Source organism: Botrytis porri (assembly GCF_014898465.1).
Source record: "Botrytis porri strain MUCL 3234 chromosome Unknown BPOR_012, whole genome shotgun sequence".
Taxonomy (NCBI): domain Eukaryota; kingdom Fungi; phylum Ascomycota; class Leotiomycetes; order Helotiales; family Sclerotiniaceae; genus Botrytis; species Botrytis porri.
In genome coordinates, this window is record NW_024066086.1 from 1,162,454 (window position 1) to 1,184,319 (window position 21,866).

Consider the following 21,866-nt stretch of genomic DNA (forward strand, 5'->3'; position numbering starts at 1 on the left):
TTTTTCATTATTTTTTCATTGAAAAGTAATAATTCATTATTAAAATAAGAATATCAAAAATGACTAATTTTGATGCATTTTTCAAGTGATTCATTCGGTGATATGATCTACTCGTATATGAACCACGTTATAACTATTATATTGTATTATATCATAGTAGCCGGAGTACTAGAGGTTATTTCTTATTTCTCGTCGGGGAATAAAAGGATGAATGAATGAATGAAAGACAGAAGACAAAAGACTCATTCTCTTATTTCTTCATGCAAAGAGAATATTCATCATCTATCGCAACGAGGAATAGGAATAGCAAATAGGAATCACAATCGGGGGTTCGGGTCCTTAGTCATAGTCGTAGTCATGGTCATGATCGCGGGAGCTGAAAATCGCAAACCGATACCTGCTACTTTGGGATAGGAGGTTACATTGGAGTTCGTGTTTGTATGGCGATGATTTGCTGATGCTACTTCATCTTCGCTAATGTCACTTGATTTGCTGATGTCTCGATGTTACTCTGTTGATGTGGTTGTTACCTTACCTTTGAACTTGAACTTTTGTGCTTACTATGTAGGTAGGTAGGTATGTAGATATGTATATATACTTGACTTACTTTGGATTTGAGAAGAGGGGCTCTTCTTTTCTTTTTCTTATCCTTTGGCACATTTGTATTGTTAATTCTTTGAATAATTGTATAAGCGTGGAGTAGCATACAGGCGTTTCAGATATATATTTGAATATCGTTCTGTTATTTCATCATTGACCATGAAGATCTCCACTTCGATTTTTCGGCATGGATGCGCGTGGATCTTCATGTGTATTGGGTTTGTGGATGCGAATGCAAATACAGATGCGAGGGTAGATGAGAAGAGAAACACACCCCTCTATGATTTCCAAGCCCGGAATCGCGATACGTAGGTTTCCCTTTAATACAAACCTCTTTACTTCCGTTTCTTACTTCCGTTTCTTCTCTCTACTGATCTCTATATCCACCCTCTACCCATCTGGATAAAGTTTCTATGTCACTGACCTGGAGGGTTATGTCGAATGAATAAAGTATCAGTCAAATATACAACACAACGATTTATCCTAACAATCTACCGATTCTTACGAATGGGTCGGCGGCTACACCAAAGGGATTGTTTAATGAGAATGGTATGTTTGTGTTTGTGTTCATGTTTGTTTGTCGTTTTTTCTTAGTTTGATGTTTCGTCTGAGGAGAAGAGGGGAATAGGGGGAGTAGTTACTACTTTGGCTGTTCGTTTCATTGCATGAGATACCATCTTTCAATTTCCCACATTTCAATTCCCTTACGATAGATGGGATCAATTCAAGCACTCAGATACTCCTCAACCACTTCACCACCAAAACCAAAACCAAATCACAAAACTAGAAAACTACACAAGAGTCCAGAAATCAAATCTAACCCCGCTACCTCACAATAGCCACAGGACGTATTTCCCCCCTCGGAAACTTCACCGGTTTCGACGACTCTACTGAGTATTTCTTTGCTCTTTCTCCTATTCCCGGTAAAACTGGGGTTGGGATCTTGCGTTTGTTTTTTCCATTTTCATTTACATGATCTCCCTCCTCCTTCTCCTTTCCCCCCAGAATTCCATTCCCAATCCCATTTGGATTTCCTCACTTCATATCAAAATCCCACTCACCATCCACTCCCACTCCAGAACCAAACTACAACGCCTTCACATCCTACGAACTACACGCCTTCACCTCGGGCTGTCCAGAAGTAGCAAGTACAATCGCATATCTCAACACCACGATTGTGAACCCGGCTTCTGCTTCACATGGACAATATGTTACAAAGATCAAAGAAATTGCTTTTTGGCGGTATATTTCTCATTTATCCCTTACCCCTTCCTCTCCTCTATTTCTCTTTCCCCCTCCTTTTTGCCCTCTCATCAACTCCCCAAATCTCTTCTTGATCGACCCCCCACCCCCCCCCCCCCCCAAAAAAAAAGAATCAAAAAACAGAAAGAAAAAAAACCAGAACCTAACCAACCCCCAAGATTCGACAACAAAGGAGCCGTCCTCTACTACGACGCCCAAATCCCCAATCTCTCCCTCTGGTTTTCCAAATTCACCGGCGCCGATATATCGAATCCCGCGGTTCAGGCTCTTGATATCGTGACGAATCTGTGTCCGCAGATACAGGCGAGATGTACGGGTGCGAATCGGGTTTATTCTAGGTATTTTCCATTCCACGATTTTTCCATTCCACGATTTTTCCGATCGGAGATGCGGGCGAGGAAAGTGGAGCAGTCATGGGGAAATGCTAATGCATCGTGCGAAAAGCGATACCGAATGTATAGCGACGCTTTTGGCGAAACGGTTTGGTACTTTTGATGAGACGTGGGGGGATAATATTGTGTGTCGATTGGTACATGTTGTTTTGACACAGGTTAGACCGGAGGTATTTATCATTTTTCTAATCATTGTCACTTTTTCTTCTTCTGTGGATAGGTTACTCTATGGGAGCATTCTGCTTTCTCTTCTCCCCCTTTGCCTGACTTCAGGATTTCCCTTCTCTCGTTACTTAACTCTATCTCCTTCATCTTACGCCTCTATAATTCGTCCTCATTCTCGCCACAAACCCCGTAAAAGTAAACAAACAACTAACAGAAAAAAAAGGTACACTGTCCCCACGTCGGCCCAACAGGCGGTATGAAATGCGTTGATTACGATTACAACCAAGGGTATCTGGCAGATGACTTGGCACTGTTTGGTAGTAATGATGCTTTTCGGTGTCCTGGGGAGTAGACAGTTTGCCAATTATGTTTGAAATGATTCTGGGGACCAGGAGGACTGTTGTGTGTACGTACATTATTGATGAAGAGTTGGAACCCTTTCGCACTCTCGAGGAAGCTCTCAGCTGGCCTTCAATTATTGGGATTCTGGTATTTCCATTTTCTTCGAAAGGATGTTTTTGAAACCCTCTTTGTGAGTACGCAATCTAAATACTGCGGCTTATATAAAATTCCAAATGCTGCATTGATTCTGAGAGGCGAAGTAATTGTGTTAGCCAGGCCCATCTGTTGGATTGTCACTTCCTCTGAAGGAAATCGAGCAACGTTCGAAAAGCCATGAATGGATGTCTGGAAATTGTCAAGAGCATATGTTTCTGGTTAACATAGGGTTAGAGGGCGATTGAAACCCCTGTTCTAAGGATGGAAGTAAAGCTCGAGAATGACGCTTAATTCGGATTCTACTTGATCCCAATGAAACTGCCTGAACGGAAATGCTGTTGAATGTCCAAGGATTGTTATAGTACCGCTAAATAAAGAAGTCGTTACGCTCTCGATAACCTCAAATACATATCTGAAGGTAGAATGATATAAGCTTGTTGCAGTATGGAAATTGTATTACCCCTCTTCGCTACCCCTAGGATTGCGATGACGGAGCCGGCACGAATCCGGATGTTTTTCAAAATTGTAATCAGATACCAGGTACGCAATTGCATGTCGTTGTCTCAAATCTAAGTCAACCAGCTGATTATGAGATGAGGGAAATGTTCCCATTGAAAGAAGCATAATGACTTGGATCAGCGCTGCAAAATTTGACCACTTGGTGCTACGAATGGTGTCTGTGCATTCGCATGAATGTTAGGAAGTGAGTACTCCCTAGAAGATCACACAACGATCTCACTTCACTTCAACATTCATCAAATGTTATAATTCTACGACTCTAAACAAGTAATCCCACCCCTCAAAACTTCCTCATAACATCATTAATCAAATCCCCACCAAACGTGGCACCTGCACCAAAAACCGCAGCATTACCAAACTTCGTAGCCATCTTCTTTGCCCATTCGTGATGCTATCATTGATTAGCTTTCCATCATAAACTGAATACCCATGAGACATACCTTGGGGTTTTGAGGATGTGCGGGATGACTTGGATCTTGCGCTTCTTGGCTCATTTTACTGGGGTTAAAACCACCGTTGGGATTGTAGCGAGGATCTATGTATGGAGATGGTTGACCATTCCCTTGCTGTGTTTGGCGTTAGTATAGCTGGACTTTGAGTCGATACGGTTGTCGGGATATGAGAATGATTGGTGAATGGAAGAGGACACTCGAGAGACGCGGCTATATGTCTAGAGTGTCAAAGAACGAGGATACTTACCGGAAGTTGTGCCATAATTGACTGAAATTGAGCTGGAGCAACCGCACCACTTTGTTGCAAGTATTCGAGCTCAGTTCGAATGGTATTGAGCGATCGATTTATGGATGCTTGGTCTGGCATATTGAAGTTGAGTTATATATTCGTGTGTCGTGAATGGAGTATTGTAACAGGAATTGATTATCCCTTTATATCGGTAACGTTATGTGAATACCAGACCAGCCGAAGTCGTTGCTCGTATTTTCAGTGTGATATCCAGGTAAGGAAGGAGGTCAAATGAATCAACGTCATCGATAATGTTTTTGGGTGAAAGATTTTGCCATGTTTGACCGCTTTATATTTATCCCCTCCTGTTCCATGTTTAATTAATAATAAGTAGGTAACTTCGAACAACTCCGAATATATCAAACCTCACACTCTCTTTACATGTAATCTATACATATATCAACATGCCTAGCCCATCATCTTTAAGCAAGACTATCGCCCTCAACAATGGCATCCAAATGCCCCGTATCCATCTCGGTGTTTACATGACCTCTGGACGAGAAACCGAAACCGCCGTATCAACCGCTCTCGCAGCAGGATATCTCGCATTCGATTCTGCTGAATGGTATGCGAACGAAGCGCAAGTCGGTTCAGCGATAAACAAACATTTGAATGCCAATAAAAATGTCAAAAGAGAGGATTTCTGGTTTACGACAAAATTAAAAACAAACGCAAGTTATGATGCTACAAGGAAGGCTGTGAAGGATAGTTTGAAGAGAAGTGGCTTGGATTATATTGATTTGTATCTATTGCATAGTCCGTATGGTGGGAAGAAGCGTAGATTGGAATGTTGGAGAGCGGTCGAGGATGCTATTGCTGATGGAGAGGTGAGGGCTGGTGGTGTGAGTAATTATGGTGTGAAACATGTAAGTTTTCCCCTCTCCAGGTCCTCCTTTCACAATCTCCAAGTGTGCATTTAGATTGTTCCTCTCGATTGTTCCAAGATTCCTCGACTTGGTCGGCGTAGCTCTCTCGGCTCGATGTCCTAAATCTTGTATAATTTCTCTCCGTTTACTCGCAGACACGAGGCTAATATTATCCTCGCAATACCTAGTTACAAGAATTACTTGATTCCAAGCCACGAATAACCCCCGCTGTGAACCAAATCGAAGTCCACCCATTCAATACTCGAACCGATATTACTTCGTTCTGTCAATCGAACGGTATCGTTGTCGAAGCGTACGCACCTTTGGCTCGAGCATTGCGCATGAAGCATCCAAAGATCGTCGCTTTATCGAAGAAATATTCCTGTAGCCCGGCGCAATTATTGGTAAAATGGTCTTTACAACATGGTTATGTGCCGTTGCCAAAGAGTGTAACCAAAGCAAGAATCCTTTCTAATGGTGATGTTGATGGCTTTGAAATTGAGGATGGGGATCTGAAAGAAATGGATGGCTTAGATGAATATTTGGTAACTGATTGGGATCCTACAGATGCGGATTAATTAGATTGATTAGTACTGAATAACCCAGAGTTGAAATGCAATGTTCATGATCGCAAAGAGAATCATATTAAGAATCTCTCCCCCTTGAGCCAAGTTTACCTCCCCCTGAACAGTTGAAGCATTCTGCTTTTCCTTCAACTCTCATAGTGAGATGATTGCCAAAGCCCCTTTATCACTTTTTGGCTCACTATACACCAAATATCGATGAAGATTGCGACCAACTATGGAGTTGGGTTGTTCTTGTAGAATGAAACGTCTCGGCGATGTTGTAAAATGAATTCCAAGATTGAGTCGAGACTGAATTGCCCATGTCCTATTTTCGGGAGATTCCTACAATATTCACCACGCATCTCCTCATCTCCCCATCCCCCCTCATAAATTACCCCTCATCCGATACCGGGAAAATTCCGATTATCTTCACCAAGACTCGAAACATGGGCATCCACCTTGAGCCACCTTGGTCGGACGTATTGTACGGAGTAATTAGTAGGAGTAATTATGCTTTACAAAGTGTTGAGTCGCGAGGGAAGCGATTGCCGCAAGAAACACCCTATGAGGGCAAGGTGGTGGCACAGAGCAGTTGTTACGCTTCTGCAGGAAGCAAATGAAGTATGAAGTGTGAAGTGTGAAATATGAAATGTGAAGTATGAAATGTGAAATATTACCCAATATTACCCAATATTTTCATGGGTACAGTTCCAAGACTTCGGGACATGTAGGAAGACGGGGAACTCTCGGGGGAAATGTAATGTAACCTGGTTTTGAATGTTTTGAATACACATCTCATCAAAGAGTCACCTGATTCAAGGTTATCCTTGATCACCTGCATATACCCCCGCGTGGCGAGAGATCTTTGCATGCGCCATACATACATGAAAGCTTGGGCTGTGTTTAATCTATACCTGTGCGTATTGACCAATAGGAGATGTACGATAAGAATTTCTATTTGATTCATCAGTGACACCGTATATAACATGTCATTGGTCGATTTCAGCCTCTAGAGGGGAGTGCTCTACACATCTCCATTGTCCCACGCAGATACACCAAATATGCAATGTAACGATTCGACCGATCACGGCGTCGAGGGGGTCACGTCATGTATCAGATTTTCTTCAATTTTCTTCAATTTTCTCCCATGGAACACTTGGAACTCATGGAACACATGGAACATGCAACTCCGCTGTCAGAATCAAGGTTTCTACTGTACAGGCCATCGTTTTCAAAGTCCAAACAATTATGCAAGAGATTGAGTGAGACATTGTGATTTGACAGGAAGAATGTATTAATTGGAAAATCTTGATCAAGTCATCCACCTTCATTACTTTTTTCACCCCTCCTCTCCTCTCCTCTCCTCTCCTCTCCTCCCCTCCCCTCCACCCCCCTCCACTCCCGTCCCCTCCCCTCTATCCGAGCCTCCAATATCGGAGTCATAAAAAGATACTCGAGGCATGGATGCACATACAAGCCTTCACCTAGCGAGACAATTTATTATCAATGGGTCCTGAACCGGCACCAAAGTGTGACTAGTTCGTAGACTCTAATCCACCCCACCTCGATACAAAAAGGTCTCTCTTCCCTTCAGTCGTGCGAATTACTTTACCCCATCTACCAACTTCTATTCTTCTTTTTCACTTAACCTTCATATTGCCAATTTCTTCATTTGATACCCAAACAACCACAATATTAATCATGTCTAACCTTCCATCTGAGCCTGAGTTCGAGCAAGCTTACAACGGTTTGTGCCTCCTTGTGCCTCTTTGTGCTTCCTTGCGCCCCCTCACAAGTCATTCAATAACTAACAAATACTCCTTCAGAGCTTGCCTCCACTCTGGAGAACTCCACTCTTTTCGAGAAGAACCCAGAATACCGCACCGCCCTCAAGATCGTTTCCATCCCAGAAAGAGTTATCCAATTTCGTGTCGTCTGGGAAGATGACAAGAACCAAGTCCAAGTCAACCGCGGATACCGTGTGCAATTCAACAGCGCTCTCGGACCATACAAGGGAGGATTGAGATTCCACCCTACCGTCAATCTCAGTGTTTTGAAGTTCTTGGGTTTCGAGCAAATCTTCAAGAATGCTTTGACCGGATGTAAGTTTAAACTCTTCCCCAACTTCGATTCGATGACAGCGGATATCAATCACGAACAAAATGCTGACGATTATTCTCCACAGTGAACATTGGAGGTGGTAAGGGAGGAGCCGACTTCGACCCAAAGGGTAAATCCGACAACGAAATCCGCAGATTCTGCGTTTCGTTCATGCGCGAATTGAGCAAGCACATTGGAGCCGATACCGATGTCCCAGCTGGTGACATCAACGTTGGAGGAAGAGAAATCGGATTCCTCTTCGGTGCCTACAAGGCCATCCAAAACAAATGGGAGGGTGTTCTTACTGGAAAGGGAGGAAGCTGGGGTGGATCTTTGATCAGGCCTGAGGCTACCGGTTACGGTCTCGTCTACTACGTCGCCCACATGATCCAATATGCTGGTCAAGGTTCATTCCAAGGAAAGCGCGTTGCCATCTCCGGATCCGGAAACGTCGCCCAATACGCCGCTCTCAAGTGTATTGAGCTTGGTGCCACTGTTGTATCCCTCTCTGACTCTCAAGGTTCTTTGATCGCTGAAGGAGATGCATACTTCACCCCAGAAGACATTGGAAAGATCGCCGAGTTGAAGCTCAAGAGGCAATCTCTCACCGCTTTCGAACACGGAGGAAAATACAAGTACATTGAGGGTTCCAGACCATGGACCCACGTCAAGGTCGATGTTGCACTTCCATGTGCTACCCAAAACGAAGTCAGCAAGGAAGAGGCTGAGTCTCTCGTTGCCAGCGGTGCTAGATACATTGCTGAGGGATCTAACATGGGTTGCACACAAGAGGCGATCGATGTCTTTGAGGCTGAGCGCAAGGAGAAGAAGGGTGAAGCCATCTGGTACGCACCAGGAAAGGCTGCCAACGCTGGTGGTGTCGCTGTCTCCGGTCTTGAGATGGCACAAAACAGTGCTCGTATCAGCTGGACTCAAGAGGAGGTTGACGAGAAGCTCAAGGATATCATGAAGAATGCATTCGAGAACGGATTGGAGACTGCCAAGAAGTACGTCGAGGCAAAGGATGGCGAATACCCATCTTTGGTTGCTGGTTCCAACATTGCTGGATTCGTCAAGGTTGCTAGTGCGATGCACAACCACGGTGACTGGTGGTAGATGTTTATGATGTTGATGATTTATATGGCTGGATATGTTAAAAACTTGTATATATGATGCGGAATTTGCGGGTTGGGTGGGAAATATCTTTTGCGTGGGAAATTGGGTAGCTTAAAGTTATGACTTTGATGGAAATGAACTAAATAACTAAAGAAATATCTGAGATTTTTGGCAGCGAATGGTTATGTGTTCATGACTGAATTTTCTTTAGTAGTTAAATTTGTCGGCTTGTCTCATGGAATATCTGCACATCAGATGGAACTCCAAATGACCGCAGCTAATTGATATAGGCAAGTGTGTCATTCCATTCGTGCCTCTTGAATTGTGCCTCTAGCCTCCTAACAAGTTATCCGAAACTAGCAGTCTCGAATTCTCAGGTTCACCCTTACTCCCTACGTTACGTTGCCCCAGCGAAGCAATTGAAGAGCTGCAAGTTTCCCAGAGAATTAAATGGCTAAATCTCGAGATGAAAAGTAACTCTTTAATAACTTTTTTATTTTGAGGAATTAGAACGAAAACTCTTTTTATAGTAAGATATTATTTAATTTTTGATTTAATGTTAAGATATAAAAACAAGAGATTTAATATTAATAAAGATGAATAAAATCTAAAATGTATTATGAAATTGTACTTATTTGTGTTTTATTTATTGATTAATTTTAATATATTACTTTTCTTTTCTTTTATTTTTTATTCAAATTTTATAAAATTTTATTTTTGTATAGAAAATATATACATAAGTGATTATATAGAATTTTATTGAATTAAATTAAAATTTATAGAAGTTATATTGAATTTTAGTTTATAAATCGAGTACTCTACTTTCGAGCCACTCTCCTTTTGAGCCACTTTTCACACCAAAAATGGAATTTCTGACTTTCTTATTTATAGATAAAATTTATTGAAAATTTATATATATATAATTCAGATCGTTTTGAATCTAATTTAAAAATTTAGATTTTTAGGATTTCTTTATATTGAGAATCAAAACTTTAAAATATCGATTTTTAAATTTATATAAAAATTATATACAAATTTAAAACTTTTATAAAATCTTTAATAACTTTTTAACAAAAATTATTAAAAATAAATTAAAAAGTTTTATTATAAGTTTATAGTATATTCACTTTGAAAGATTAAAAAAAATAGAAAACTTTTTATAAATAAATATTTAGAAAAATACCCTTAAAATTATACGAATTATTTATACTATTCTAAACTCATTATATACTATATCTTTATATCTGTTAATTTTTTTTTAATTTTTTTTTGGAATTTCTATATAAATTTAAGTTCAAAGCTTTCAAAAAGATATATAGTTTTCTTTTAATAATTATTATTAAAAAGTTATTAAAGATTTTGTAAAAGTTTTAAATTTATATATAATTCCTATAAGTTATAAATTAAAAAATTGATATTTTGAAACTCTAGATTTTAATATAGAAAAATCTTGAAAATCTAAAAATTTCAGATTAGATTTAAAACGATCTGAATTATATATATATATAAATTTTCAATAAATTCTATCTATAAATAAGAAAGTTAAAAATTCTATTTTTTGAGATTTTTAATGGTAAAGAGTGGCTTAAAATAGGGGTGGCCAGAAAATAGGGTATTCGACTTACTCTATATCTTTAGTTATTTCGCTGAGTACATAAAGTTTTAATAAATTCTATTCATAAATAAAAAAGATGTTAATAAACTAAAAAAGTGATTTTTAGTGTAAATCAATAGCTCAAAAGAAAAGTGGTCAGAAAGTCAAGTATTCAACTTATATTACAAACTATTATAATGTACGATAACTAAGTTCGATATCTCTTACATTTTGTAGTGTAATGAAAGGTATTGGATGAAGACTTCCGCGAAGGCACATTCTAGATATGAGAGGCCATAATATGATATGGTTGACATTGTCATTAAAGCCGAAGTAAATGCAAGTCGACATCAGATTGGTCCATATAAGTAATGTGTAACGTTACCATTCTATCCCTAAACACACGTACTCTCCAATCGGCATTTCTAAAATAACTCTAAATTTAAGTATCAAGGTTCTGCTTCTACCGTGCCTGGCTATCAATCTCTCAAAGCCCCAGATCGACACGCGTAGATGATTTGAAAGTCACCTTCGGCATGTATAGAAGTGGGACGAATCATGCACATCTACCGAGCTACCTCAGATATGTTAGGCGACTTGAGATTTATCTACCCCTGAAAACATTCACTTCCCCGGTCTCCCCCGGAAATCTCAAGGTAGATGGAGAATGTAACAAGGCTATGTCGCAAGTGAAATTCTCTTCTAGGAAGGTAGCCAATGTAGAAGCTTTGCCATTACTGGAATGATTGACTCTGGGACGAGCAATCTCCGCGTTCTCTAATCATCTTAGAATGCGATGGTAGTGAGAGTGAGAGGAGATATGTATCTGGAATATTATCATCAACCTTACAGAAGGTTTCCTATCTCGGCTGAATCCTTTCGGTAGAATTCTTTTAGTGACTTCGTCATGCAGCCTTGTACTGCGAGTCTATGGCTCATGTGGTACAGACAGAGACAGCGACAAGATCTGTGGAATGGCGGTAATCCCGTTTCCCAACCAAATTCGCTTCATTTACCCTTTTTCCCTAGATAGAGTGAGCTAAGAAAACTTAATATCCTTCGCGCAAAGATTCGGTTCTCCTTTTTCATGCGTGTGAAATCTCTAATGTCCTCCACGAGATACAGAATGTAACATCAGACACTTTGGGCGCCTAGACGTTGGCTTTGCTATGGTACAAGTGATTTGAGTTTCATCTCCGATGATCAATGAATTGTCCATCATGTGAAGTTTAATGATAATGGCATGCTGTAGAGTCGCGCAAGAAGGACCGAATGCTTGGTGCTGGTATTGATAGGCCCTTGTAACTTCATCTTGTGGAATTTGGATTGAGGAATTGAGTGAGTGCATCATGGTTATCAGTTGATTTTGTCGCGTTATTGATTTGAGCATGGGGGGAGTGAAAAGAGGTAAAGGAAATGTATAAAACCATAGATATAGAACTTCAGAGGAATCGCCTGGTCACCATTCTTCTTGCTTCTTGTGTATAGATTTTCCGTTTCCAAGTCAGCATGATGAACTCAAAGCCCACTTTGTCACTTGGGATTTCCTTCTTTTCGATACTCTCTACTATAAATGCCCAATATTCCCTCGCAGCTACATACAACGCAGCCAACTTCTTCAGTGACTTCACGTTCTTCACCGCAGCTGATCCAACAGCAGGATATGTGGTATATGAAGCACTCGCTGCTGCTGAAGAAGCTGGTCTGGTATCCACAGCAAATAATCAGGTATACTTGGGAGTGGATCATACCACAATTAATCCAAGTGGAGGACGAGAAAGTGTGCGATTAACCAGTAACCAAGCATGGGGTGAAGGTATAAAGATTCTGTCAATTGATGGGGGATAAGCTGACCAGAAAAGGTGTCTTCATAGCAGATATTGAGCACATGCCCAATGGCGTGTGTGGTATATGGCCTGCCTTTTGGATGTTTGGTCCGAATTGGCCAAATAGTGGGTTAGTTTCCCGTCTTTCCAAATTGGCCATGAGATACTAAAGAATATCCAGAGAAATCGATATCATCGAGGGAGTCAACCTTGGCACGACTAATACGATAACACTTCACACCGCCGCTGGCTGTACCGTCAGCAACGCAAATTCCCAGAGTGGAACGACCACTATAACATCAAATTGTAATCAAGACAATGCGGGCACGGGATGCGGTGTTGCTACATCAGTATGTCAACAAATATCCCATCACGAAGTTTTGGATGTACTAACCACAGAATAGAACACCCAGAATTATGGCACCGGCTTCAATGCAGTTGGTGGTGGCGTGTATGCGATGCAATGGGCTAGCACTGGTATATATGTCTGGTTCTGGCCTCGAGGATCCATCCCAGCTGATATCACTGCTAAAGATATTGATGTCAGTTCTTGGGGAACCCCCTTGGCAACCTTCAGTGGTAGTGGTTGTAGTTTTGACAAGTCGTTTGCTAATCAGAATATCGTCTTTGATACCACGTTCTGTGGAACGTGGGCAGGATCTGTTTGGTCTTCGGGCTCTTGTGCTAGTGCGGCTTCGACTTGTCAGGGTTATGTTGCGCAGAATCCGAGTGCGTTCACTAATGCTTATTGGGCGATTAACTATGTTCAGGTTTGGCAATAGAGGAGAGTGGGCATTGGCAGTTGTTTATTGGGATGTGGGAGGTTCGTATGGTTCTCTATATAGTTTATTGTAAATATTGGTGTAAATATTTTAGCGAGTGTCGGGAAATGGCTTTACCAGTGATAACTTGCAAGTGGTGAATCACACCCACCAACTATAAGAGATCTTGAAAACTGTGAATTGGACAAGTCGTTCAGTGAAGTTGTCTCTTTAATCTAATCAACTACCTGGTCTCTCCGAGATTCATTTCTTCGAATTGACCTGTAGGAGTTTGCGCTGTATCTTTGGAGGTATCAATCCCCGCGGCTTAAATATTGATCCTACACGATATTCGAGACTCGCGACAGGCGTTGACCACGCTTAAAGGAGCACAGTTATCACCTAGAACTCACGAGACTCTACGAGCCATTCCTGATACTCGAAGGCATTCGCACAAGTCAGACTGATCATCAGGTCATATTTGAGAATGTGCAGATACCGACTTCACTCGTGGTGAACACATTTCACTGGTCTACAAAACCAGAATCATAAGTCCATATTTAGTCTCCATTGCAGTTCCTGCTGTGTAGAATCCGAGAACATGATATGAAGGATCAACCATTTCTATCTTTCGCGACGTTGAGAGAAGGTTTGGTTTCTGAGCTTGTTTTGTGGAGCTGATTCCAGGGGCTTGCAGGGTCAGATTGCCGTTGATATCCCTAAACCCACAGTGTATGCATGGACACTCGCAATTGATAACGACGTCGCTTGTAGAACATTGGTAGTCTTCCCTCTGAACGACTCCCAAAAATTGTGATCGTTCATCGAGTTGTCAGCTTTAATCAGTAGTTCACCCCACAGATTTGTTAATATTACTAAGTGTGTCGATTAAATGGTCTGGGTGCGACCCATATCAATAATACATCGGCGTCGACGCAGAGCACAGTCCAATGCTGGCTGGTTGCAACAATTTGCTTCGCAGGCACCCGGCAGTAAGAAGAGCAAAGAGTCCTAAATAGATTGACTTGTGGAAGCTGTCACAAATGACAGACACGAGCCCGATGTATTGCATTTTGTATCGATTTCTGAAATCAACGACTATTACCATTCATATCCACGTTCTTAGATTTCTGCCACTGCCCCGTCGATATTCCTAAACTTAATGATGAGCTGCAATCAACAGTTACTATTCTTCTTTTTGGCTCGCGAGTCTCTTCTTGTACGCCTCACAACTCAAGCGAATCCCCTCCTCCAAACCTACTCTTGCTTCGTATCCCAGGATTCGTTTCGCCTTTTCGCCATTCGCATATCTAACAGCACAAGCATCATTCACACTGTCTCTACTTAAAGTAGGTCCTTTTGACCCAGTTAACCACGAGACAACCTCTGCCAACAGGCCGGCTGCCCAGGCTAAACTTTCCGGTACCGTCACTTCATAAGGCGGGATATGTCCGAACTCTTTCCATACAGCTACGCTAAAATCACGGAATGTGATTGGCGTGTTGTTTTGTATAAAGAAGATTTCACCAGCAGCGGTTGGCGTATTCGAGCGGAGATTTTCAGCAGCAAGGAAATGAGCATCTGCGACATTTGTAACGTAGGTTATATCCCAGAGATTATCGGCTGATCCAATAATGAAGGGGGTCTCTCCTTTTGCTATACAGGCGTGTATAGGTGGAATAAGCTGTTTATCACCCGGGCCCATGATGACTGATGGTCGAAGGATGCATGTTGAGAACGTAGTGGAATCTGCTGCTAGAACAATTTTTTCTGCTTTTGCCTTTCGTTCAAATTATTAGTAGAGGATTTCTCATTTTGAGAGTTGAATACCTTTGATTCCCCATAAATTGATGCCCTTTTTGCTGTCGGCCATCTTTCATCAATATTTGGATACGGATGCGCCCAATCATCAACCACGGAGCAACAGCTACTTGTGTAGATAAATACACCTGCCCCAGCATCTCTTGTTGCATTCAAGACATTACGAGTTCCCTCGACATTCACATGTAGTATTATCTCCTCTATCCTGCGATGGTATCTTTCGCTCAACGGAGGAACTATTCCGGCCGTGTGAACAACGACATCCGGCTTGGTGTGGCGAAGGACACCTTTTAGCTTCTCCTCATCTAGAATATCGCATGCCACAAAGCTGATGGTCGGCGGGTATTTCGACTTCTTTTTCCATTCGAAGATACCTTCACTAATGTCCAAGATTATGATCAAACTGAAAGGGTACTTCTTGTACAGTGCATCGACAATGGCCGAGCCAACAAAGCCGAGACCACCGGTGACTAGGACGCTTCGGATCACCATGTTGTAAGCTCGTTGACCTAGGTGTAACACGAAGACGATGTCAAATAAGTTTTGTGTTAACAAGGGAAAGTTTATCAGCAAGTGTGACGAAGATCCTCGTCTCATATGATAGTCACACCTTCCTTGTGGGAGATAGCTCCGAGTCCATTTCCTACTATTGATATTCAAAGACTTATAAAGAGCTAAATTAAGCTTCGCTTCAAAATCAATCACTTGCGAAGAGAATCGATGGAGCTTATTTCCATCTCTATCATCGTTTTCGACACAAGACTTGGCATGGTACTAATATACCCAGCTAGACAAGAATAGACGTTCGTTATGCTCCATAATAGTATTCGCAAACACAGAAATCTCGCCCAGGCTTTCAATTCTTGCAAACTATCATCAACGTCAGCTTGATCAAATGTTTGGTTCCATGACAATCCGGCTACTTGTCTTTCTCGGCGATGATATTCGAAACTAATCCCAGCTCATGGACAATGAAATATATGTTCTAGGCGTTCCCCCCCCCCCCCCCCCCACAACAGGGAGACTGACACATCAAAGTGCAGTGCTTGGTTTCGAGTTAAGCCCTCTAATTCGTTAACTAAGCCCGGTAAGCTTTCAGCCACAGACTAAATAAAGTTATGACTAATGCAAATATTTGCGCCACAACCGTTCTTCAAGCTACATTCACTCGACTTTTCAACTGACATTTCTCAATGTTCCACATCAGAATGCAACTTGTTCAATTCCCCGTACGACGTCGGACGATTTACATAATTGGAGGAACCAAAGGCCCGATGAAATATGACCCCTAATAGTATCAGAGATGACGGAGATCATCCTCATTCCGATGATACGATATCTCACACTAGCATTGGAAAAAGATCTCGTGACCAAATGGAGCGACCACACAAGATACCAAACTCGATAAAGTCATGTAATGAATGTAGGCAGCAGAAAGTAAGTCTCCGCAAAGTCTAGTGTAGCCATGTTCCTGACTCATACGCCTAGCTTGGTTGTAATGTTGAAAAGGACCCATTCAAGCCTTGTTGTAGATGTACCCGTCTTGGCATCGAATGCAAATTAGACTCTGACTTCAAGAGAGTGGCAAAGAGACAGTATGTCGATATCATAACTCATCTTTGAGCGATATAGTACTGATAGGTATGCAGCAAGCATGCGGAAATGCAGAAGGAAATAGAGGAACTAAAAGAATTGATCGCAAAACAAGCAGCACTACTTGCTGTAGCAAATTCTCCTGATAATTTTGGAAAGGAAAACAACGCATCGTCTTCTACAGACTCGAAACCAAAAGATCAAAGGATTGATGATATCTTAGTAACCGGTGAACAACTTTCCTTTCTGTTCGATCAGTTGAGTCTCTCTTCATGTTGTAGCTGCCCTAGAACTCGAGCTCATTTTTTCCATGCAGGTACTTCTCGCGATATCATCATATATGTCCCATTCTGGATCCTACTCAAACATGTGATCAGACCTTTGCTCAAGATCCAGTGCTTGGGTGGGGGATCGTTCTTGTATCAGCTAGACGTTACCCCCAAGATCCTACCTTGGTACTCAACTTGTCGAAAGCATATATGAAATCTTTGTGGAACTCTATATCTGACATGCCTCAAAGAGCGTCATCTATAAAGCTTTGGCATTGTTATGTACTTGGCCTGTACCTTTAATACGAGGCTTTACCAAGAGTAGAAATGATAAAGCTTCAGCTACTATGGGACTGAGTGAATTAGATCCGACCTGGATGTTGAGTGGAATTATGATGCAGATCTCTCTCCAAATGGGAATGCATCGACCCCGACATGCACAAGATTTTCTTAAGCAGACAAGAGATGTGTCTGAAGCTGAATTGAGTGATAGGAAATTGACGTGGGCATTATGTAATATTGTCTCCCAAAGGTTTGATTATAATCCCATTATCATGGATTGAAAAACTGATTTCAAATCCAGTGTTTCGACTGCGAATGGTCAACCTACAATAACCATTTATGATTGGGGACTTGGAGATGGCCTCGAACAAGATTCTGAAGTCCTCCCACCAGGCATCAAACAACGATTAAAGATTGAGAAGTTTTGTCAGAAAGTCTCGAAAACTTTATATGGGAATAGCTCCGAAGTGACAGGAGTCTTATCCAATATCGATGAACAAATTTCAATGACTAACATGCTCGAAAATCAATATCAACAATTAGAGTCCGAGAGTGTTACGTTCTCATGTAAGTACCTTCTTCGGTAACAATTCTTTCTAATCCACACGACTCACAATTCTAGCACTGAATAAATTATACTTACTTGCCGCTCGACTTCATTTGCACACCTTTGCATTCTATGTCCCCGAATTCTCACCAAACCACTTAACTGCTCTTTCTTCGGCATATAACTCTGCCACAAGATTTATTCAAGCACTTCTCGACTACGATCTTCACTCCGAAGCAATACTTCCTTATTGCTCGTATTATATTCTCAAAAATTTAATATGCGCATCATGTGTCCTCCTAAAGATATTGAACAGTACATATGCAATGCAATTCGATAGCACACAAGGGAGATCCCTCTTCAATGCCGCGATCTTGGCATTGAGATCCACAAGTTTAGCTACAAACGACTTCTCGGATCGCATCGCTGAAGCGCTCGCCAGAATGTGGAGGAGTGCTGGGTCAGGGGATTTGAACCGAAGACGCGAAGACTTTTCTCCTATAGATATCAAAATTCAATCCAGAATGTCTATCAGCCATGTTCATGATTGCTTTCTACGATGGAGAAAAACAATTAATCCTCCCGCGACTGGAAAAACTAGCAAGTCTTCCCCAAATCCACCTCTCTACTATCCTCGTTCCGATTTCTTCACCTCTAACTCCCAAATAGTCTCAGATACCAATTGCAACGGTCCTATGAATAATTCTGATACCTCATACAATAATATGACTGGTGATGTTATGCATCAAGATCAAGGTGCCACTGCAACCTATTTTCAGCCTGGATCGCTAGAAGTAGCGATGAATTTCCCACCCATGATTGCGGATTTTGATTTGCTAAATTCATTGGATTGGAATTTCGATGAAAATTTACTTGCTACTTGGACATGAGTGAGTGCGATCGCCCTGCGGTGGCGCATATATACAAAATCTACTTTCTGATTGGTTTACTCTGACGAAGTTGCGTGTGTCAGCTTCCGAGTCGACTGAAGAGCTGAGGAGCGGATTCCGGCTTCATGTATGGGGCAAAATAAGTGTATGGGGAAAATGGAGAATTTGATGATTTGAGGTTCATCATCTACTATATGGGAAGATAAGGAGTGGATTGATGGAAGTGGCCATCATGGAGTAATTTTTAAAACCCTCTACTATTTTTTGTCCGGACTTATACCTATATCCATGAAGATCGCGGACAGAAGACACTACGAGGTACGAGCCGAGCTCCGCCATTATCATCTTATTAGCAGTCACATATTCAAGAATTCGAACAAATATAATCGTAATCCCAAACATGCGTAGAGTCATTCTCTCATTTCTCGTACATCGCTCATTAATCCCGTTCCATACCAAATCCCCATTTTCCTACCACGCCGATCCATGTTTAAATTTTGATCCATTTCTATTCAGCCTTCTCTTTCTCATCGAAGTAAGAATCACAATACCGATATAAAACACTCCCATAAACGCAGCGATAACTGCATAAGCGATTTCTCCATTCCGTGTATTGGCAGCCAACTGCAATCCCAATCCACCATTAATTACCGCGAGCACAATTAATATCCTGCCGTACCATAAATGAATATGTCCAAACATGCCTCGTCTCTGCGCTCGCATGTATCTCCAGTGATGGATGAGCCCGAGAAATGGTTGGATGAAGAATAAAATTATTAATATGATACCGAAGATCATGTGCGTTGTATTTGATATCTATGGATTGTGAGCTGAGAACATCTCGTCAATATGAAAACCCGAAAAAAGAAACTTACAGTCTTCCCCAAAGAAGGAGTCACAGCCGCACCCGTAACAGCAGCAGTCCCCGAGCCCGACGATCCAGAACCAGAACTCGATCCACTCCCCGAATCCGTCGTCGAAGTCGGACGACCGAATGCCCCCGCATAAGTACCCGTCGCCGTAGCCCAAGGCGGCGTACCCGTAAACGTGGTACTTCCAAAATTTCCAAACTGTCTCTTTGTGATTTCCTCAATCACGATGCGTTTTGCGAGTGTGGTTGATTCGCCAAACGAGCCGTATTTTAACCCTGCGAGTTTGATGCCCAAGCCGAGACCTACGATCAGGAAGGAAAAGGAGAGGATTTGGAGAATGGCGTGGAGCCATGGTCGTCCGAATACGCGCATAGAAAGGGCGCCGAGGGGGAAGAGTAATACGACGGTTACACCCATGATGATTCCATGTGCCATGTCGTATGATTGAACTGGGGAAAGTCCACTGGAGCTAGAAGAACTGGATGAACTTGATGAATCTGTAGAGTTACCAGTAGATGAAGTTGTAGCTGCAGAATTTGATGTGAAAGGATTGGTATCGGATTCCAGCTGAGCATGCGACAGATCAAAAGTAAATGATTTATGGTTAGAGCCCGAATGTTGTTTAATGGATGTCGAAGTATCGGTAGTGTCAAGAGCAGAACCGGAATTCCATGCTGCTATCCAATTTGATGATGTAGATGTTGTGGATGATAATTTAGAACTACAACTTGTGCAGAGAACATTGGCGACCATGTTTCCATCTACAATGCCACTCCCAGAAAGTAATTCAACGGTTATACTACTATCATACTTTGGCTCCACTTGTCCGGTTCCTTTTCGAGGAGACAGTGTCACATTACCGGTACCGTCAGCATACATAACGAAGATGGTACTTCCGGACATTTGGGAACCGATGCCAAGAGCAACCCATTGATATGAGGTTGGTGCTGTGAGTTGAAAGTAGACATTGTTTGAATTACTTGAGGAGATTCCGACAGAGTAAGAGGGACCACCAGAGGTAGCAGAATATGTTGCGAGGGAATGAGCAGGGGGAACTACGATGTGCGTCAGTGATCTCTACTCCAGTCAGGCTTTGGGTGGTACATACCGATGCTTATGATCGAGGCTAGGAACGAGCCAAAATTAATTACCTTCATGTTGAATATTCAAAATTATTTCATCACAGTATCGATGTCAAGATTGCATCGAAGGAAACCTCATTATTCAACATGGGGGACACCGGGGTTTTAACACTGGAAAATATTTTAGGACGCCGAAGAAGCAAAATCACCACAAAAGAATTCCTACAAGGTGCTTACGAAATGGCGTCCGCAGCTTGATTCCTCATGCAAGCTCAACCAACCAAATCAATTGGAAGAAACAATTGAAGTTGAAACAGATCCCGCATCTAAGTTTACCTTCCCGCGCCTTCGTATCGGTAGTGCAATTATAGTTTTACTTATAGATTAAGCATCGGAGACGTGCAATCAAAACTTTGATGTGTTCTTAAAAAGCGGTAATCTCAGACATCCTCTGATAAACCGGTAGATCTACAGGACGTGCGTGATTCCCAATCTATCATTTTCATAGAGATCCCGGACGGTCAATGCTCTTGTCAGAAGTTTGATGGAAATTTGAGTTGTAGGATCAGCCGATTCAGCCAAGTGAATTTGGTATTTATCGGGCTCATGTGGTGTTTTGTGTCAACGATGATCGTAATGATATGGATGGATAAGAGAGTATTGATTGCGCGTCCATGCGTATGCCAAGTAATTGTGAGGTATACCGGTAAGGCTGGGACGTGATACTGAGTGTTTATTTCAATACAGAAGACTGTACTTTGCAAATGGGGCTGAGATATCGGAGTTTTGTAATGGGGAAGTCCGATTCCAACAACACCCTTGTGTGCGGATATTGAGCCCTGTGCCCGGACAAATAGACTTATGGTTTCAGCGGGGCGAAGCTTTTGATAAAAATTATAAATCAATAGCTACAAAGAAACCTGAGATATCGAGGTTTAAAAGCATAGAGAAGAGTGGTTAAATGGGAAATCAAAATACATCGATGAAAGACATGACCAATATGGCGCTTTGAGATTGTGCGCCAACGCAGAACAAGAATAATAGAACATAACTATGGATGCACACGCAGAAAAAGCAAAGACATACCATTCAATGACGTATCTCACTGGAGATCCCAAATACACGGTTGCTTTCACAAAGGTTTACGCCCAATGCCCTGGACGCAACCCGAATTCCCTTCTCCAAAATTATGTTATAACTTCCCTATCCACTATTGACTTATCGCTAGCTACTATATCCAACACATCGTAAGCATTCGGTTTCCCATGGCTCCACTAAGTTGGTTAAGCTTCTCTTTCACCGCGCGAGATCCAAAGCCGCATTCTGAAAGGCGCGAAGTGCGAGTCATTGAACACAAATTGAATGAAATGTTCGAATATGTAGTGGGCTTTCTTTGAAAGACACAAAAAGGCCACCGTTTCAGCGATCTGTTGCCTCGCAAACTTCGAATTCCCAAAAATTTGTCGTGTTTCATCCGCATCCAATCTTTTCCATCCAGTAAGC

The 21,866-nt window shown here is 41.8% G+C and overlaps 8 protein-coding genes across 8 annotated transcripts; 5 read left to right on the forward strand and 3 right to left on the reverse strand.

Moving 5' to 3' along the window:
* Positions 1-759: 759 nt before the first annotated feature.
* Positions 760-2,772, forward strand: EAF01_008878 (uncharacterized protein; the record flags this gene model as incomplete). Its single annotated transcript, XM_038917134.1, has 7 exons — positions 760-908; positions 1,052-1,149; positions 1,440-1,547; positions 1,680-1,842; positions 2,022-2,201; positions 2,308-2,425; positions 2,644-2,772. 7 exons carry the CDS (start codon positions 760-762, stop codon positions 2,770-2,772), a joined length of 945 nt encoding a protein of 314 aa, XP_038767528.1.
* A 945-nt stretch (positions 2,773-3,717) lies between these two features.
* EAF01_008879 (uncharacterized protein) lies at positions 3,718-4,256 on the reverse strand (the record flags this gene model as incomplete). Its single annotated transcript, XM_038917135.1, has 3 exons — positions 3,718-3,828; positions 3,878-4,003; positions 4,137-4,256. The coding sequence occupies 3 exons, from the start codon at positions 4,254-4,256 to the stop codon at positions 3,718-3,720; spliced, it is 357 nt and encodes a 118-aa protein (XP_038767529.1).
* A 326-nt stretch (positions 4,257-4,582) lies between these two features.
* Positions 4,583-5,622, forward strand: EAF01_008880 (uncharacterized protein; the record flags this gene model as incomplete). The annotated part of the gene is made up of 2 exons (XM_038917136.1): positions 4,583-5,044; positions 5,233-5,622. The coding sequence occupies 2 exons, from the start codon at positions 4,583-4,585 to the stop codon at positions 5,620-5,622; spliced, it is 852 nt and encodes a 283-aa protein (XP_038767530.1).
* A 1,689-nt stretch (positions 5,623-7,311) lies between these two features.
* EAF01_008881 (uncharacterized protein) lies at positions 7,312-8,826 on the forward strand (the record flags this gene model as incomplete). The annotated part of the gene is made up of 3 exons (XM_038917137.1): positions 7,312-7,357; positions 7,437-7,712; positions 7,796-8,826. The coding sequence occupies 3 exons, from the start codon at positions 7,312-7,314 to the stop codon at positions 8,824-8,826; spliced, it is 1,353 nt and encodes a 450-aa protein (XP_038767531.1).
* Positions 8,827-11,929: 3,103 nt separating this feature from the next.
* On the forward strand, positions 11,930-13,028 carry EAF01_008882 (uncharacterized protein; the record flags this gene model as incomplete). The annotated part of the gene is made up of 4 exons (XM_038917138.1): positions 11,930-12,236; positions 12,283-12,376; positions 12,428-12,596; positions 12,651-13,028. 4 exons carry the CDS (start codon positions 11,930-11,932, stop codon positions 13,026-13,028), a joined length of 948 nt encoding a protein of 315 aa, XP_038767532.1.
* A 1,165-nt stretch (positions 13,029-14,193) lies between these two features.
* EAF01_008883 (uncharacterized protein) lies at positions 14,194-15,320 on the reverse strand (the record flags this gene model as incomplete). Its single annotated transcript, XM_038917139.1, has 2 exons — positions 14,194-14,787; positions 14,838-15,320. 2 exons carry the CDS (start codon positions 15,318-15,320, stop codon positions 14,194-14,196), a joined length of 1,077 nt encoding a protein of 358 aa, XP_038767533.1.
* Positions 15,321-16,109: 789 nt separating this feature from the next.
* Positions 16,110-18,409, forward strand: EAF01_008884 (uncharacterized protein; the record flags this gene model as incomplete). The annotated part of the gene is made up of 8 exons (XM_038917140.1): positions 16,110-16,265; positions 16,317-16,423; positions 16,478-16,678; positions 16,738-16,876; positions 16,942-17,222; positions 17,274-17,539; positions 17,595-18,119; positions 18,189-18,409. 8 exons carry the CDS (start codon positions 16,110-16,112, stop codon positions 18,407-18,409), a joined length of 1,896 nt encoding a protein of 631 aa, XP_038767534.1.
* A 471-nt stretch (positions 18,410-18,880) lies between these two features.
* EAF01_008885 (uncharacterized protein) lies at positions 18,881-20,438 on the reverse strand (the record flags this gene model as incomplete). The annotated part of the gene is made up of 3 exons (XM_038917141.1): positions 18,881-19,225; positions 19,285-20,336; positions 20,390-20,438. 3 exons carry the CDS (start codon positions 20,436-20,438, stop codon positions 18,881-18,883), a joined length of 1,446 nt encoding a protein of 481 aa, XP_038767535.1.
* Between the last annotated feature and the right edge of the window lie 1,428 nt (positions 20,439-21,866).